Below are 20,022 nucleotides of genomic sequence, written 5' to 3' on the forward strand. Positions count from 1 at the left end.
GCCAGGTGGCATAGAACTCTCTCCAGGGACAGCCCCAGCTCAGGAGTGTTGAGCTGGGAATATGCTTCTCCCCAGAGCAAAAGACAAATGTGGCAAGATGGGGCAGGTGCTCTGTGCCAGCAGCTCCTCCCACCACCACAGCCCGGAGCCAAGGCAATTGTTTAAAGAAATGTGCACCCAGACCCCAGAGCTCACAGCTCCAGGGCAGCTTTCTGAGCCAGGGAGGCGGAGGTTGGGCTTCCAACCAGCAGGAACCAGCACGGAGGGGAGTGAGGACAATGAGCTTGCAAACCGGCCACTGTTTCTGTATCCTGCTCACAGGCCTCTGGGTGCAGAATTCATGTCTATTATCCTTCGTACGGCGTAATTTTGAGAGAGAGGGCCTTTGACAACCTCACTTACAAATGAGGAAAATGAGGTCAGATGCTCAGCTGTATATGCTGCAGGCAGGACCTGCACCCAAGTTGTCCAGAAGCCCAGAGTCTTGACCACAGGGCCAGGAGGCCTCCTATCAGCTGGCTCAGGACCCCCATGGCTATGAATTCTCTCGCACAGAGGCTGTGAGGGACCCAGCAGGAGAGTGTAGTGGCATATCTGGTGTGGTGGTCCATGGCGGCTCTTGGTGGCCTTGCAGGGGTGGCAGCAGGCCTGCGCTGTGCAGTCTAACTGGGAGCCCCCAGCTCAAATCCACAGAAGCAGTTCTGGACCACCTGCCTCCTCCCTGTGTGCCCTGTGACCCTCGCTGCACTCAGAGGAGGTCGCTTTGGGCTCCCCACCATGAGGGTTCAGGGAGATGAGAGTGGACAGGGAGCAGGGGCGAAGGGGCTGAGGCCCAGGGAGAGAGGAAGGAGGGCTGCGGCAGGCAGAAAGCCAGCGTGACTTGGGTCCTCGGGCTGTAAACAGCAGAGGGCCTGCCTCGTCCCCTCATCCTAAGGCGAGATGGGCTGGTCTTTCAGCGGCAGCTCACTGTCTGATACCCATGTCTACGTTCTATTAGATCCTCCCGGCAACCCCACACAATATGGGGCAGGAATAATTTCCTCCACCTTGTTGATGGAGAAGCAGACCAGAGCCGTTTGTGATCACCCAGGGGCACCTCCTGCCCCCTAGCCTGCCTTGTCCACTGCCCTTACAGGGACAAAGAGGACAGCACCCAGCCCACCTGCCTGGTTTCTCCTAGGAGGTGGGTATTTTCTGAGCACTGCTAAGCTTTTCAGAAGAGGGGCAGGAGCTCTGGGCGAGGGGACAAGCAGAGAGGAGACTCAAGAGGCCCTGGGCTGCCGCCGAGAACAGTCCTGGGGAGGTCCCTGCGGATCCCTTCAGGCAGCCAGACCCTCCAGACCCCTGCTCTGGGGCAGGTCAAGGGGAGAAAGGAGGCCCAAGGGGGCCCAAGGCGACTGGGCCAGAGCATTGGGAAGTGAGCCAAGCCAGCTCCCACAGCAATGAGGCTGGTCCTTCCCCAGAGGTGGGCTGTCCAAAGGGCCTTTGTTCTCATCCAGGTGCCACTTTCCTGAGTTCTCAGGGATGTCTCTGAGGGTCCCGAAAGGGTAAAACCCATGTGGCCAACATCAACATCTTTGCCAGGCCCTGGGGACCCTCGGAGCAGCCTCCGATGCCAAGGGTTGTGTATGTGTACATGCACTTACATATCTGCGTGTGTGTGTCTGGACAGAGGCCAGGGGGGTTGGAGAGCTGCATTTTGCTTTGTGACACACGTGGTGGCTGGATGAGTCTACCCACTGGTGCCTCCAGGAGCTGGAGTGAAGCAAGTTCTGCTGGAGTCTGGCTTAGCACGAGGCAGGATAGGGGAGATGTGGCCCCGCTTTGCAGACATCTCCTAGTGGCTGCTCAGCCTCCTCCCTCCCTTCTGCCACCCCCTCTTGTGGTCACAGGCCTTAGGGTCTTATTCTTGGCTAGCTATCAGGGTGGAAGCGCTGGGACACACAGAGGCAGGCAGGGCTGGGGAGGGGGGCTCAGCAGTAACCTCTAAGTAAGCCACTAAGCTAAATAGCAGAGTGACTTTGACTTTGGGCAGGAAACTTCTTTTTTTCTCCCTGAGGAAGATTTGTCCTGAGATCACATCCGTTGCCAATCCTCCTATTTTTTTGCTTGTGGAAGATCAGCCCTGAGCTAACACCTGTGCCGATCTTCCTCTATTGTTTTTGTATGTGGGACACCGCCGCAGTATGGCTGGCGAGTGGAGTAGGTCCCCACCTGGGATCTGAACCTGGGAACCTGAACCCCGGTGCCAAAGCAGATCGTTGAGCTTTAACCGCTTGGCCCCCGGAGCCGAGCTGAGCAGGGCCCTGGGCAGGAGACTTAATGCTCTTCCTCATCAGTTAAATCAGGATCATTATAATCCCCATCTCTTCCTGTTGTTGGAAGGATTAAATCAGATAATAGATACTACAGTTAAAGTGCTTGGCTCCCAGCGTCTGGCACGTGGTGAGAGCTGAATAAAAGAAGCGTTAATTCAGTGCTGAGGCCGCTGCCTAGGGGGATCTGGGCAGGGAATTCTGCAAACCCTTCAAATCACACCAGTTCAGTCTGGTTCCAGGAGGCTGGCCCCCAAAGTGGGAAGAGTAGAGGAGGCTGCCAGGGGAGGGCTCTGAAAAGGACACAGTGAAGCAGCAAAAAGAGGCAGCGGGACAAATGGGACAGGTGAGCCCAGAAGCCAGGAGCAGTGGGGAGACCCGGCCTCCTCTCCAGGGGCAAGCTCCAGGCTGGCTGTGTTCCCAAACAGGGAGAGACACGTAGGGTGTAGTGGGAGGTGTGAGGAGCCACAACCCGGGTTCTTGTCTCACAAGGAAGCTGGGTCCTGCCTGACCAGGGGATCAAAGGGATGATTTAGAAACTGTTTCAGTAAAATTCCAGGCAGAGCCTGAAAGTCAGACCACATCGTACCTCTAAGCAGGGCGGGGCACTCACAACCTGCTTCCTGGACCTTTCTGCTGTCTTTTCAGAACCTTCTACCCTCTGCCCAAGCTCCCCATCCCAGTTTCTCCTCATTCTTTCCAGTGAGACCCATTCTGGCCTGCAGCTTCTAGGACAAGGGAGGCTGGGCCATGAGAGCCCAAGACTCCTTTTCTCAGGAGCTCCGGGAGGGGTTCACCTGGAATGTAGAACTCAAAGGGTTAACTTTGACACATCCCTTTGTCCCTTTGTCCCTTTGCCCCAGGAGCCAGTGTGCAAATCCACCCCAAGCCCAAGGACCCTCAGCTGAGACAAAGCTGTTGCCCACTTGGCCTTTCTCCACAGCTCCTCAAGATCCAGATGCAGCCCCTGGCCTGAGTAAGAAACAAATACAACGCTTACGTTAGGCAAGGGGCTCTCGGGCTCTCCCTGTCTCTCTGCTCCTTGCAAAGGGGCCAGGATTGACCATGTAGTGGAGAAATAAAAAAGAAAGCAAACCACTCTTCACTCTCCCTGGGGAGCCCAGGTCCCAGAGCTGGGTCTTCTCAGGGTGCTGGTGGAGGAACCAAGCCGACCACATTGCCACCAGTGGGGTTGGGGGCTCCTTGCCAAAGTGGGTGTCTATGCCCTCTCTCTCAGCCATGGACACAGGAGGAGGGGTGGAAGAAGAGAGAAAGTGTGTGTGAGAGAATGACAGAAGGGTGGGGAAGGTGAGTCAGGCCTGAGCTGCCTGGCAAGGAGCCAGGAGCAGGCCCTGGGGGAAGTGGGGGATGGGAGGCCCTTCTTCTCCCCAGGTGGGGGCACAGGTCAGGGCTGAACAAGTTGGGAGTACTTGATCCCCCTGCCTCCTACAGTGACAGGGCCAGGGTCAGCCTTGAACCTGTGGCCCAGGGAGACTGGGAGGCCCCTTCCTCAGAGCAGGGCTGGCAATGAGGGATCTGCCCGTCCCTAGCCAGCCTCAGACGACAGCCCCTTTCCCTCCAGGATGAGTCTTTCTTGCCACTCTGCCCCGAGGGCTGCCCATGTTTATTCAGCCCTGGTCAGCTCTCTTAACCTCTAAGCCAAGACCACAGATGCTGGCCCCAAGGACCCCTCTTCTCTGCCCCTTCCACTAACATCCACTGGCCACAGAGCCCTAAGCCAGATGCACCAGCCAGATGCACCACAGCTCACTCTCTAGTCCTGCTTCATCCCCGTCCCTTTCTCACCTCCCACCGAAGCTCCTCCTTTTTCAGGAAGAGGTCCTGACTCCACCAGGTTCCAGGGTCCTTGTCCTCAAGCTGGCTGTCTCTCACTCCATCCTGCCCACATGCAGAACAAGCCCAGGTCCCCAGAACTTCCAGAGAAGTTGCCATTTGTACCAAGACCACCCAACCTTGGCCCCTGGCCTGGGCAATGAGCAATCGCAGCAGAGCCCAGGGGCAAGGTCAGGACACTGGGTTCTGGCGAGCCCTCTGGATCCTGGACACTGTCCGGCCTCAGCAAGCCTTTCCCCTTGCTTGTCTTCTATTTCCCTTTGGGTCATGTGCCTCCCTGAAGGAGGAGGGGCATGGAAAACCCATCCCGGCCTCTCTAATACAGCACCCAAAGGTGTCTTTGCCATGGCTGATGGGCTTCTCCAGAGGCAGTGGCAATTCCCATGTGACAGATGCCACTTGTGAGTCCTTGGGGTCAGGGCCTCAGGAGTCTTGGCTAAAGGGGCCCAGCAGACAGTCAGCTTTGTGGAGTCCCCACCTCTCCTCTGGTCACCTGTGTTGCCTGGGTGTGCTTCTCGCATCTCCCCATTGTAATAAGTGTTTATGGGAGGGCATCTGTCTTCCCTACCAGTTTGTGTGCTCCCTGGGGGCAGGGGCCTGACCTGTTTGTCTCTTGTCCCCTGTGTCCAGCACAAGTGGGGGACATTCATGGACATAGTCACTCGTGTCTATTCCAGGAGGAAATTGCAACACTATGTTGCGAGAGTCCCATGGCCCAGGTTAGAGGGAGATGTTACCCAAGTCTGGTTCCCTCCAGAGCCCCAGGCCATGCTGCTTCTCCCCCTCCCCACTGAGGGGCTCCACTTCCACCTGTGACCACTCAGCTCCCCCAAGACTCCCCTAACCAACAAATAGGGTCTGATTAATCACAGCAAGGTACTGGCCTCTGAACACCAAGACAGGTTTGTCGTCAGGCTCTGCAGACAAACGTCACAGATGGCCCAGCTCCATCTCCCCCGGCCTCAGCAGGCCCCCATGCCCATATCAGCCGCCGACCCTCGAGAGTGATCACTGGTACCTGAGGCAGCTGCTTTGTGCACTGCTCAAGCTGGGCATGTCTGAGCCAGCTGACCCTGTCATCGTGCCCTCCTCAGTTCCAGCGGTCTTTGTGGGAGACCCCCCTCTTCTCTGGGATGTTTGGGGCCCGGCCCTGCCCAGACCTCCCTGTGCAGTTTTCTTGCACTCACCACAACCTCAGCCTGGGTTTGCTGCCCCAAGTCATGTCTGTGAGCTGTGGGCACCTCCTTCCCTGGCTTTATCTTCCCGGGCAAATGTCATGAAGAACCACAGCCTTTAGCTCCACATACCCTCCCCTGGGCCCTGGGAACCCCCGATCATCATCCCGTCCCATTCTGTGCCAGCTACCTTGTCCCAATCCACCACTTTGAGCTTTGGCTCCATCGTAGGGTCTGTCTCCTGAGTGTTCACAGAGGTTACAGCCCCATTCTCCACGGAAGCCTGGAGAGAGAAGATATGAGGTGATTACCTACAGTGGGTGAGGGAAGAGAGCCCCCAGCCGCCCTGCAATGAGGAAGCCAGGAGTGATGAGAGCCCTGTGGTGGGGCAGGGTGGGCAGATATCAAGGGCGCTGAGCACAGCGAAAGCAGGCAGACACTGTTGTGGGTGGTATTAGTCTCTGTACTTTTCTTCTCCCTTAAAAAAATAATTTCTGCAAAAACAAGAGGCAGAAAGAGGTGGGAGAGAAAAGGCACTGGTGGAGGGAGTATAAGGAAACGAGAGCTGTTAGTGGGACTGCTCTGGGCAAGGAAGTCCCTGCCAGCCTCCCCTGGGTCCCTGGCAGGTGTCAGGCAGAGGGAGTCACAGGGAGTCACCTGGCGGGCTCACTGTGGCACGCCCGATGACTACCCCACCTCCCTCCCTCCCTGGTAATTCAGCAGAGCTTGTGGGTCACAGGCTGGGACATCATGTCCATGTGCCCACAAGAAAGAAAGGCAGCAGAGAGTGAGGGAGACGGTCCATCCAGGAACGTCCATGTGTGGGTCAGCCGCCACACATGGGGCAGAGCTGGCAGAGGACAGCCTAAATGGGCTCAAGGTTAAATCGAAGTAGCAAAGAGGTAGAGACAGAAGGAAATGGAATGTGTGGGGAAAATCACGTGGCCCCAGCTGGCCCTGACGTCACATAGGGTGAGGCCGGAGAGGGCAGGCCAGCACGTGAGTACAACTCAGGCTTCCCTACAGGAAGGGTGGGGAGAACACTTGCCAATGGGGGGCCTGCCCTCTGCACCCCTGTGACTAAAGGAAACCAGGGTGCTCGTGGCCGTGGAGGTGCCCTTGGAAGCTGGGTATCGGCAAGAGCCTGAGGGGACTGAGCAGCCATCTGGGTTTTCTCTTGTCACGATTCTTACATTTTTGCTTCCAATGAACCAAGAAAACCTGATGGTGACTGTGATGCTGGCATTTTCTGGGAAAACCCACATGTAACCCAAATAAAAGGGAGCTTTCGTGGTCCTTCCTGTCTTGATTGGGGAATCTCACTATTTTTAGTCTGTGTCACCATGCTAATACCTAAATTCCTAAAAACGGATCTCTGATGATCTCTTAAGGACAAAGAAAAGTGTATAGCATACCATACAATGACAATCCCTAAATATCCAGTGTAAACGTCATATGATAATCTTGTCCTAATTCTGTTCTAGCCTCAAAATACCCCCAAGTTTCCCCATCACTGAGCTGTTGATTCTCCCCCCACCGGAGAGTTCTTTGCACCTGGTCACCCCAAGTCCTTTCTTAAGGAGGGTGACCTAATCCTTCTCTGCACCCCTAACTCCATCCCTCTCTCAACAAAAGGTGCATCTTGGGGCCTGCGCATGCCAAGCAGGGAAGGAGTTATCCTGTATTGTTATTTAATGCTTTTGTCTGTGCTATACTATTCAGACACCCCTGAGTGGCAGACACAGATCTGTTTTGGGCACACCCACCTGAACAACCACTGGAAGCAGAGGAAAGGGCCATCGCCTCTTCTTACCGGGCACTTGGTACCCACGCTCCTGCTCACTCAAGTCTGGACTGTTTCCTGAGAGCTCCAGTCCTTGGGAAAGTCTCCCTTCTGCTCAGCTGGCTGCCTCAGTTTCCAGAGATCACTCCTGGCTCTTCCCCTCTAGGACTGTACAAGTTCTTTCTTTTTCACCTGGCAGGCTTATACATATATGAAGACAGCCAGTACCCCCCACGCCCTGCCATCTGCTTTTCCCCAAGGCCCTCTTAGGACATAACAGGGTCTCTAAGTACAACGGTTGGTCCGTGTTCCTTTTCCAGGGCAGGTGTGATGGGGCCAGGGCAGAACCCCGCAGGGCTCGCACCTCCCTCGTATAGAATGTCATACTTCAGGTCATGGAACTCCCATTGATCTTTCTGACTGCCATCTTACATGGCTCATTCACCTAGCTTATGTCCACCTGAAGCCTTTTTCGTGGACTACTGCTGCTGGTATGGAGTGTGGAGAGCTGGTGTGGTCCAGGAGGTGATTTGGACCTGCAGATCTGTTCATTGGAGGATCACAAAAGATGTGTGACGAAGACAGGGATACCCAGAGTAGTGATGAATGGGAGAGCAGTAGGCAGTGGAAAACAGAGAAAGCTTTGAGAAATGGGATCCTCAAGGGGAGTTTGCAGGGATGGGGAGCCCTGGCTCCATATCAGCCTCCTCTTCAGGGGCTGGTGGTCTCAGTGAAGTATGGTCCCCTTCCTTGTCCCTCAATTCTTCCTGCAAGGATCTCATCCATGGTTACTGCTTTCATCCACTCATCCACTGCCATACATGTTTGAACATCTGCAACGTGTCAAACCATCAGCTCAGAAGACTCTACAACAGCTCTCTCTCTGACACTGGCCCCACTCCTTGCCCTTGAAGAATGTTTCCAACTGCCCACATCATAGTCTGACCCAAGAGTCCTGCTCTCCCCTCTGATACCACATTCCTAAGAGTGAACTTACTATGGTCCACTGCAGATCGGCTTATCCTTGACTTCCCTATATTTTAAGTCTTTCCCCTGTATCCGGTATTCCCAAACTCCTCTTCTGTTATGCCCTTGGATTAACCCTAATTGTTCCCTCTAGTCAGCGTGGACGACTTGCCATTTCCCAAACATGCCTTGCATTTTCCTTCTTAAGTGTCGCCCTGTCCAGGATGATGACAGAGGTCACAAATTCACAATATTCATAAATGCTTACTACGTGCCCAACCATTTAATCCTCATAACTGTATGAAGTAGGCACAATTATCATTCCCACTTGACAGATGAGGGAACCTACGCATGGAGCAGCCCCACAGCTAGCGAGGGGTGGAGCCAGCAGTTGGACTCCGGAATATTCTCTTGACCACCATGCACTTCTTTCCTAACCATTCTAGACAGAAATGATCTCTTCATTTTCCGACTTTTAAAAAATCATACTTCCCACGTGTCCCAATGCCTCAGGTGGTCTTTATAATTTCCTGCCTCTTGTTTTTGTATGTTTGGGCAATTCTCTCATTTGTCCAATGGTGTTATAGATTCCTGTAAGGCAGAAAGCTACTGTTTTCTCTCTCTCAGGCTGCCTAGGATGGGCTCTTGAAAATATTAGATGCTGCACTCACATTTCTTTTTTCTTTTTTTTGAGGAAGATTAGCCCTGAGCTAACATCCACTGACAATCCTCCTCTTTTTGCTGAGGAAGATTGGCCCTGAGCCAACATCTGTGCCCATCTTCCTCTACTTTATACGTGGGACACCTACCACAGCATGGCTTGATAAGTGGTGTGTAGGTCCCTGCGTGGGATCTGACCCAGTGAACCCCGGGGCACAGAAGTGGAGTGCGTGAACTTAACCGCTATGCCACCAGGCGGCCCCACTCATATTTCTTGAGTGGACCATTTTCAACGTTGGGTCTTCGCAAAACAGCCAAGGTCCCCTAGACTCCTGCAGTGTGGTAGGCTTGGCTGCTGGGGCTGGAGCTCTGAAGATCTGCAGGGCTCATGCTCCTCGGAAATGTAAAATAAAAAGGGTCGACACGTCTGCTTAGATGAGCAGGGTGGCCCAGGATACTGAACACAGCATCTTAGCGCGCCACTCTGGGCTGTATAGGACAGTGCCCACATACAAGGGTCAAAATTACAATAATCTGGGCCATAGATTTTCAGTGCCGTTTGGCCACACACGGGATAGGCACAAGCAGAACTGAAAGTACACAAGACCAATATGAGAGTGCCAGCATTTTATTTTGCCAAATAAAAATATTTTTAAAAATTATCATCGGCAGCTTTTCATAAATGAAAGGAAATTTCAATACCAAATAGGTAGGAAACACATGCTTTCAGAATAAAAGGCAGCTCTTCCCAAGGAAGGGCATTTGGCAAATTTACACTAACATTAAAAAAAAAAGGTTCTATTTAAAAATATTTATTAACGCAGAACAATTGCAACTTAAAATTTTCCGTGAGTATTAACTGTACATAATTGTTTTATTGGTTCAAAGTGGTGGGTGTGGGGGCTCTAAAATCGATGTGTAACAGGAAGCAGATCAAATTTTCACTTTGTTCCTGTTCTGAGGTTTTCTTAAAAAATTACTAAAAATCCGGTTTTGCAGAGACATTGGCTAAAAGTGGGAAGAGGACGTTTAAGGTTTCCTCACTCAACTGGAAATCTTCCAGGTGAAATGAGGGAAGTGGCAGAGCCCCACGGCTCTCTGCCTGCCTCCTGAGAACCAGGAGGAAGAAGGGCTCGCACCCAGGGCATGGCCCACTGGCTGGCATCCCCAGCACGGAGCGGTCAGGGATTCTCTCAAGGTAGCTCCCTTGAATTGTGGACCAGCGCCGTCTGAGGGCTGGCGCTGGGGGCACAGTGTCTCTGGAGGATGAGGAAGGGAAGGGAGTAGGCACCGTTTCCTCCTTGTCCTTCACCCTCCTTCTGCTGCCCCAGCTTAATCACAACTTGAGAGTCCTGGAGCCACCAGGCAGTAATGTCGTGGGCGATATGCTTTTGGCAAATAAATCCCAGACTGACCATATAAGCAAGGTGCTCTCTGGGTGGCCTCATCACGACCACACCCCTCGCTGGCAGAAGCCCAGGTTATTAGTCACATGATCGCGCACACCTCCAATCTGGGAGGAGACTTCAAGGAGAGCCAGAGCGCGCAGCACGTTGGTGCCGCCAGGAGCAGAAATTCCCTCAGGTACAAGGAAGTGTCCCCTAGCGTGTCTTTCATTGATTGTTTTCTCAAGTCCAGTTGTGAGATTTCAGAAGGTCTGAAGACCTTTTTCCGCACACAGACAGGACATAGCCTCCCTGGAGAAGCTCTCCCATTCCTGCTCTAAGGGCTGCTCCCATCTGCACCGGGCAAGGTGGGGTTGGGGGGGGCGGGCAGGGTCCAGAACTGAGTCCGGCTGGGAGCCGCTGCACCACACACACTGATCTGGGCCATGTTTTCCAGGCTTCCATGCCCCAGTGTTTATTTTATAGTTGAGCTGGGCTCACCCTTGAATTCCACAGGCAAATACCATCCATGAATCAGAAGTGTGTAAAGGTCATTCCTGGGATCGAGGGTATGGCTCAAACTTTAAAATACTTTTTTAAAAAAAGAAAGAGTTGGTTCTTCGAAAGAATTAACAAAATTGACAAACCCCTAGCCAGACTCACCAAGAAAAGAAGAGAGAAATCGCAAATTAATAAAATCAGGAATGACAGAGGAGAAATCACAACAGATACCAATGAAATACAAGAGATCATAAGAGAATACTATGAAAAACTATATGCCAACAAATTGAACAACCTGGAAGAAATGGACAAATTCCTAGACTCCTACAATCTCCCCAGACTGAATCAGGAAGAAATGGAGAATCTGAATAGACCAATCACAAGTAAGGAAATAGAAACGGTAATCAAAAACCTCCCCAAAAACAAGAGTCCAGGACCAGACGGCTTCTCTGGAGAATTCTACCAAACATTCAAAGAAGACTTAATACCTATTCTCCTCAAACTGTTCCAGAAAATTGAGAAAGATGGAGAACTCCCTAACACATTCTATGAAGCCAACATCACTCTGATCCCCAAACCTGACAAGGACAACACAAAGAAGGAGAACTACAGGCCGATATCACTGATGAACATAGATGCAAAAATCCTCAACAAAATTTTGGCAAACCGATTACAGCAATACATCAAAAAGATTATACACCATGATCAAGTGGGATTTATACCAGGGACACAGGGATGGTTCAACATCCGCAAGTCAATCAACGTGATACACTACATTAACAAAATGAAAACCAAAAACCACATGATCATCTCAATAGATGCAGAGAAAGCATTCGACAAGATCCAACACCCATTTATGATAAAAACCCTCAGTAAAATGGGTATAGATGGAAAGTACCTCAACATAATAAAGGCCATATATGATAGACCCACAGCCAACATCATACTCAATGGACAAAAGCTGAAAGCCATCCCTCTGAGGACAGGAACAAGACAAGGGTGCCCACTTTCACCACTCCTATTCAACATAGTTCTGGAGGTGCTGGCCAGAGCAATTCGGCAGGAAAAAGAAATAAAAGGAATCCAAATAGGTAACGAAGAAGTAAAACTCTCGTTGTTTGCAGACGACATGATCTTATACATAGAAAACCCCAAAGAATCCACAGAAAAACTATTAGAAATAATCAACAACTACAGCAAAGTAGCAGGGTATAAAATTAACGTGCATAAATCAGTAGCATTTCTATACACTAACAATAAACTAACAGAAAAAGAACTCAAGCACTCTATCCCATTCACAATCGCAACGAAAAGAATAAAATACCTTGGGATAAACTTAACCAAGGAAGTGAAGGATCTATACAATGAAAACTACAAGACTCTCTTGAAAGAAATAGGCGATGACATAAAGAGATGGAAAGACATCCCTTGCACATGGATTGGAAGAATAAACATAGTTAAAATGTCCATACTACCTAAAGCAATATACAGATTCAATGCTATCCCAATCAGAATCCCAAGAACATTCTTCACAGAAATTGAACAAACAATCCTAAAATTCATATGGGGCAACAAAAGACCGCGAATTGTTAAAGCAATCCTGAGCAAGAAAAACAAAGCCGGCGGAATCACAATCCCCGATTTCAAAACATACTACAAAGCTACAGTGATCAAAACAGCATGGTACTGGTACAAAAACAGGTCCACAGATCAATGGAACAGAATTGAAAGCCCAGAGATAAAACCACACATCTATGGACAGCTAATCTTCGACAAAGGAGCAGAGGGCCTACAATGGAGAAAAGAAAGTCTCTTCAACAAATGGTGCTGGGAAAACAGGGCAGCCACATGCAAAAGATTGAAAATTGACCATTCTTTTTCACCACACACCAAAATAAACTCAAAATGGATCAAAGACCTAAAGATTAGGCCTGAGACAATAAGTCTTTTGGAAGAGAATATAGGCAGTACACTCTTTGACATCAGTTTCAAAAGAATCTTTTCGGACACTGTAACTCCTCAGTTGAGGGAAACAATAGAAAGAATAAACAAATGGGACTTCATCAGACTAAAGAGCTTCTTCAAGGCAAGGGAAAACAGGATTGAAACAAAAAAACAGCTCACTAATTGGGAAAAAATATTTACAAGCCACTTATCCGACAAAGGGTTAATCTCCATAATATACAAAGAACTCACACTACTTAACAACAAAAAAACAAACAACCCGATCAAAAAATGGGCAGAGGACATGAACAGACATTTCTCAAAAGAAGATATGAATATGGCCAATAGACACATGAAAAGATGTTCATCATCGCTAATCATCAGGGAAATGCAAATCAAAACTACACTAAGATATCACCTTACCCCCGTTAGATTGGCAAAAACATCCAAAACCAAGAACGACAAATGTTGGAGAGGTTGTGGAGAAAGAGGAACCCTCATACACTGTTGGTGGGAATGCAAACTGGTACAGCCACTATGGAAAACAGTATGGAGATTTCTCAAAAAGTTAAAAATAGAAATACCCTATGACCCAGCCATCCCATTACTGGGTATCTATCCTAAGAACCTGATATCAGATATCTCAAGAGTCCGTTGCACCCCTATGTTCATTGCAGCATTATTTACAATAGCCAAGACGTGGAACCAGCCTACATGCCCAGAAACTAATGATTGGATAAAGAAGATGTGGTATATATACACAATGGAATACTACTCAGCCATAAAAAAAGACGAAATTGGCCCATTCACAACAATGTGGATGGACCTCGAGGGTATTATGTTAAGCGAAATAAGTCAGTCAGAGAAAGACGAACTCTATATGACTCCACTCATAGGTGGAAATTAGTATATTGAGAAGGAGATCTGATTGGTGGTTACCAGGGAAAAGGGGGGGTGGGGGGAGGGTACGGAGGGGGAAGTGGTGTACCCACAACATGACTAACAAAAATGTACAACTGAAATCTCACAAGGTTGTAATCTATCATAACATTAATAAAAAAAAAAAAAATACTTTAGGAAAAAGAAAAATGAAAAAACAGGTAGCAAATGTAGCAAAATATGGAAAATCAGTGAATCCAGGTGATGGCCATCTGGGAGATTTAGTGTATTATTTTTTCTACTTTGGGGTATGTTTGAATATTGGTGTACGTTTGAAATTTTTTATCATGAAAATTAACAAAAACAATAAAAACAGAAATATTCCTGTCAAAAAAAAAAAAAAAAAAAAGTTTCTTGGAAACTTCCACAATGCATAAAAGACTCTCCTGATCCTGAAGGCATGCCAAAGGGAGCTTTAAAAAGCAAAAAGCATTCAGAAAGTGAAAAATATGTGTGTTCTTTTCCAGGAGGTGAAAATCGTTGAGCGATGCCTTCGGATTGGATGAAGTTCTGTATTTGTAAGGGAAGTGAGTAATTCTGTAGTCAGACTCATACTGGCTGTCACAAGAATGGTCAGCCCAAGTGTTAATGGATGAGGCTGGACGTGGGGTGTCCCATCCACCTGTGACAGGTGATATTCTTCTCAGAGAGTCCACCTGAAGGATACAAGACTATCCTGGGGCAACAAGAATGGAGCTGAAGACCCAGCCCCTTGTGCTGGCCCCTCTAGACCTCTCTACCTCGGGGAGGCAGGGAGCGGACCAGCTGGCTGCAATGCTTTTGTAGTCAGGCCCAAGGCTGTTTGGGGAGGAACCCAGTGAGTCCAGCAGGGTAGCCCCAGCTGAAAGCATCTGGCTTTCCTCCTGCATTGGCCTCTTTTTGTCTGCCAAGCTGGAATGTAAGTTCCACGAGGGTAGAGACCCTGCTGTCATGCGCACTGCTAGGTCCCTAGGAGCCAGCACACGGTCAAATACTTACTGAAGGACACATTAATGAGTAGATGGTGGCCTGTTTAGCTCTGGTGGCCCAGGCCTGGAGAGGTCCCCAATGTGTGTGGAGGCCAGGCAGGAGGAGAGCTGCCCCAGCGCCTTCCAAAGCTTGTGTGTACTTGGAGAGAGAAGGTCAATGTGCTCTGCCAAGGAGATTGGGTAGACAGGCCCTGCTCATTCTGAGCTGAGAACCACTGGACATGCTGGGCAATAGGGTGGGGGCAGTGAGGAGGGCATTTTGATGCCTTTAGGTCCTTCCAGCCACAGTCCGAGGCTTCAGGGAAAGAAGCCAGTGAGACAGCCATGTCAACCCAACTTTCTCCCAGCGTAGGGCCAATTCCTGGCTGGTCATGAAGCATGATTTCCTCTTGGGTCAGCCCAAGCCATGGCTCTCCTCTCATGGAGATGGTCCTGCTGACACCACTGTCCCTTCTCCTGGGCTCCCTCCTCCTCCCACCTCCCTCACACTCAGTTCAGCATCCTCAGATCCAAACTCACAGAGGATGCAGGAGTGGTTCCCTGCCAGCACCCTGAGGTTCCAAGCCAGTCTCCCCAACACATCTGTGCCTCAGGGAGGCAGCCCTCAGGGGGCAGGGGGAAGAATCCAGGGCCAGCCTTTAGTTCTAGACGCTGTGCATTCATCTCCAGGCTAAGGGACACAGTTCTCTACCAGGCTCCATTATCAACTTGCTGTGTGACCTGAGGAACTTCCTCTTGAAACAAGAAGTCGCTTCTCTCTAGAAAGCGCACCTCAGGTTCCTGCTCTGTCCTTGAAGGTTGAGCAGGTGACATCAATGAGTGAAGCAGGCAGGGTATGGTTCATGGTACGGACCCATTTTGTCTGCACATTAAACATGTAAGAATATTCTTCACTTCTGCAAGGAAAGATGCTCACTCAGAATTTCCTTAAAACATGAGGCACCAAGAAACAAAAAACCAAAACCATGAGGCACCCTTTTGCTAGAGACATGGGTACAGAGAAAAAAAGAGATGCAACAAGTGCAGTAATCAACAGTCATTGTCACTTGGTCTTGATATCAGGGAGGCTGCAGGGCACGGAGCAGACTGCAGTGAAGTGGAGGCATCAGGCCCTGTTAAAAGGGGTCAGCCCTGGGGCCGGCCCCGTGGCCAAGTGGTTAGGTTCGTGTGCTCTGCTTTGGCGGCCCGGGGTTTCGCCAGTTCGAATCCTGGGCGCGGACATGGCACCGTTCGTCAGGCCACGTTGAGGCAGCATCCCACATGACACAACTAGAAGGACCCACAACTAAAAATTCACAACTGGGTACTGGGGGGCTTTGGCGAGAAAAAGTAAAAATAAAATGTTTAAAAAACAAAAGGGGGGCAGCCCTGACTTAGGTCAGGTGAGGACAGAGTCCAGTGCTGTCAGACCTTCTGATTTCTCAGAAAAGCTGAAACACTAGATTTCTATGTGAAATCTTCAGGTTTTAAAATTTGACTTGCATTTAAAAGAAGCAAATGATGGGGACCAGACCAACCTGTCTGAATACAAATGTAACCCTTGGTCTGCTGGTTTGCAATGTCTGGGTGAACTGCAGCCTCCTGCCCCTGCTTCGGCCACAGAGAAGGGTGGGCATGGACAGGCAAGAATGAGGGTTATGCACCCCCTACACAATCCCCAGGACAGGGGATCCAGACAGGAGCCTGCATCCAGGCTGTGCCCCTATGGGGCACGTCTGCACAGTCAGCTGTACCAAGGCCCCAGGTAGGGTGGGTGACAGGCTAGCACCAGGGGGATCAAAGCCCCAGCAAGTTTCAATAACGGATGACCTCTTCCTCCCTCCAGATTAGCCAAGAGGATTGACTTCAGGAGGAAGCTGGGGGTGGGGGGCAGAAAGGGGTGGTGCATGCTGATTTCACCGGTTCTCCTCCCCTTGTGATATCTGGAGAGGAGACCAAATTTGTGAGGCTGAAGGAATCACAGTGGAGATGGAGGCCATGCACCAAGGATGTCACCTCCAGGGTCTTACTTCCAAGTATAGAGGCCCGTTATGGGTTAAATTGTGTCCCCACCACCCCCAAATTCATATGTTGAAGGCCTAACCCCAAGTACCCCAAAACGTGGCCTTATTTGGAAGCAGAGTCTTTGCAGATGTAATTAGTTACGACAAGGTCATCAGGGTGGGCCCTACTCCAACATGACTGGTGTCCTTTGTAAAAAAGTGTCTTTTGTAAAAAAGGGTAAATTTGTACACAGAGACACACGCAGGGAGAATGCCATGTTAACATGAAGGCAGAATCTGGGGTGATGTATCTACAAGCCAAAGAATGCCAAAGATTGCCAACAAACCACCGGAAGCTAGGGAGAGGCCTGAAACAGATCCTTCCTCATGGCCTCAGAAGGAGCCTACCTTGCCAACTCCCTGATTGCAGACTTCTAGCCTCCAGAATTGTGACACAAGAAATTTCTGCTGCCCAAGCCACCCAGCCAGTGGGACTTTGTTACAGCAGCCCCAGGAAACGAACACAAGGCCTCAACCTGTTCCCCTGGGGTCAAGTCAGGGCCACAGAAGGAGAAGGACTTCAACCAGGAGAGAGAACAACTGAGAGAGGCACCCATGGAGATGTGGAGACGATTCTGCTTCTCCTCCTGTGCTGAGAAGGCAGCAGAAACCAGGGTCTTGCACTCAACACAGCCTTCCTACGGGGCCCTCCTTAGCACAACCCTTGGCCTACTTTGCACCCCTCCCCACCCCCAGCCATGTGAGTCCTGGGACAGCCATGCCACCTCCATGGTGAGCACCATTACCACCCTACATGTGCGGCCAGCTTCTCATTGGTGTCAACACAATTTCCTCTGAGAGACTGGAAGGAGGTATTCCATAGATGGGGGAAACTGAGCTACAGAAGGACCAAGTCACTGATTCAAGAACTCTCAAATGGTTGTTGGGAGAGCCAGGCAGGAGCCCACTTCCCCTGCTGTCTCTGCTAAGATTCTTCATGCACCTTCCCCTGCCCCCTCTAGGAGGACTCACCGGATGCTCCCAAGCCCCTGGCAGGGACTCTGCCTTAGCCCCCAGCCATCCTCCAGTGCCCCAGACCCTGTCGTCCCCAGAAAGACTTTGCTTGGAGGGTGCATGAGGGGGAGAAAAGAGAAGAACAACAGAAAGCCTGCCCTCTGCACGGCAAACAAACAAGCCGACCACAGAGGCCTTGAAAGGAGGCAGTGTGCTGAGGGGCGGGGGCTGCGGGAGGCGGGGGAGCCGGCATAAAGGAATGTTGTTCGGGAAAGCCGGGGCTGGGCACCAAGGGATGGACAGATGGCCTTTTATCCCGCAGCCTGGGTATGGCCTGAAAACCCTTTTTCTGAAATGAGATGGTGCCCCGGGCCCTGTGTCCAGCTGCTCCCACCCCATGGAGGCCCAGAGGAAGGTGGGGGCTCCAGGTGCCTCAGCAGGCCTGGGAGCATGTGGCCCTGGGCAGGTAGGAAGAGGCAGGCCCGGGGAGGAAGAGGACAGTGCTGGAGCCACAGCTGCACCAAGTGCCTTCTTTGGGAGGAAGCCTTCTGTGTTAACAAGCCCCCCGGAGGACCTCAGGGAGCAGTCTCCTCAGAGCTGCTGGTTTTCAGTAGCCGGAAATTTGGGGCAATGAAGGTAGCAGGATCTGCTTACTTCCGTTTCTAATAAGGTCCAAATCAGAAGTCAGGCCCAGCTAGGTCCCGTGGCCAAGCCTATCCTCAGAACATGTAAAATAAACTCTTTACGTGCAAAAACAAAACTAAAACAAACAACAAAACAGAAATCATAAATGGCAAGTGACAAGCCACAGAACCCCAAAACATACTCTCTTCTCACCCACAGTTACTGCAAGGCTGTTAGCTCCACCGGCCATGTCCCCGTGTTCATGGTAGGAAGACGAAAGGAAAAGAGAAAATGAGGACACTGTGCCTGAGGTGGGACCAACTTCTCCTGCTCTGGACATGTGGGGATCCAGACAAGACAGTCTCATCCTCCTGGGACCTTGAAGTCAGTTTGCCATGGACCTGGCATTGCGTCTACTCATGAAATGATGTCCCTCGGATGACATCAGCAACAAACTTGTCACCAGAAGCAGAAGCCAGCATAGATGGGCAATCCAGGACATGCGAAAAGGGGGCCAGTGGATTGAAAACACTAAATTACAGCTCAAAACTCACCAGAGTGTGCCCAGCAGTTTTCAGGCTACCAGATCCCACCATGGACCATCCGCATCCACATGGATCCTTTCCCCTTGGCCTCCAACCTCAGATTACGGCACCATTTCCAGGAAGGCATCAAGAGTAAGTGGACATGTGGTTTCTTCCAATGAAAGCCTGACTCTGGGATTTGGAGGAGCCCAAGGGGAAAACCCCAGCTGAGAGCCCGGGATTGGAGGTGGGACCTGGTGGACAGGGGCTCTTCTCTGAGGCTCTCCTCCAGGTCCTGCCTTAGAAAATCCTGCCTCATGCTGCAAGGGTAGGAAGGGTGGGATGGGAGTTTCGACTCTGATGTACAGTATCGGCAGCCTGCAGAAAATGAGTTTCTCAAGATTCATCCTTCTGTAGATTTGATGGGACCTTTCTAGACTGCAGTCTATCAAGACTTAGACCTCACATTCTAGAGGTCTAGCTTATAGAAGGTGCTATCCACAAGGAAAATACACTTAAGCCATCTCCTCACTGACCCAACTTCTACAATGAGACAAATTTCAGATCTATCATATAGCCCTCCAATTTATAAGGATTATCTTCGAAATATTGTATTTTCCCTGTTTTTAAAGGAAAAATAAGCATTGATTTACAAACAACCTATATCACTCTTCCAGAAACAATATTGCTACGTTTTCCTTTTACAATCTAATAACTTAATAAAGAGAAATAATTGTCGTTCTCATCATTGTTTACAAAATGGCAAATGATTACACTGCTGAAAACAATAAAAGTCACTGAACTGTTCTACAAACAAAACAAAACAATAACAAAAAAACAACCTGCCTTACACTTACTACTTCTTTTTACTGATTCAACAATTCCCTCTCCCCCTGCCTGGACATGCAATCTTCTCCCATTTACAGTTGAGGATGTTTATGTTCAGCGAAGTTGACTGGCTTGTCTCCAGTAGAATGGTTAGTTCTGGAACACAGGACTGTTGGATTCTAAGCCTGTGTCTTCTTTTCCACTCTCATTTATCAAACCAGAACATTTCTTAAACTAGCAAAGTCTCCACAGTAAGCTCTAGAATTGATGTCTCCTCGTGAGCCTACACTCCATCTTTTATGCTTCTTAAACACCATGTCTTATATTTGTCACCATAATGGTGCTCCAGAACCAGGAGATGATGTCCTTGAACAACCCCAGGGAAAGCTGTCCTTCTGGGTGGTCAGTGCCTCTCTGATGTGGCCACAGTTCAGGGACATCACTAAATACACGATCTGGTGTGGTCAAGCAGAGAAGGCAAGAGGGAGCCATTTGTGACACCAGCTTCCCAGGCCAGAATTACCAGATGAGGACGCCATTATCCTAGAGAGAAATGCCTT

General features: G+C 50.2%; 1 protein-coding gene across 1 annotated transcript in view; it reads right to left on the reverse strand.

Moving 5' to 3' along the window:
- The window catches only part of FA2H (fatty acid 2-hydroxylase), a 53,228-nt gene that overhangs the window by 17,661 nt on the left and 15,545 nt on the right, over positions 1-20,022 (reverse strand). The window contains exon 2 of the mRNA XM_008534110.2: positions 5,535-5,627. Within this exon, the coding sequence (XP_008532332.2) occupies positions 5,535-5,627 (93 nt within the window). The remainder of the gene's footprint in view (positions 1-5,534; positions 5,628-20,022) is intronic.

The sequence above is a fragment of the Equus przewalskii genome, chromosome 3 (genome assembly GCF_037783145.1).
Source record: "Equus przewalskii isolate Varuska chromosome 3, EquPr2, whole genome shotgun sequence".
Classification (NCBI taxonomy): Eukaryota; Metazoa; Chordata; class Mammalia; order Perissodactyla; family Equidae; genus Equus; species Equus przewalskii.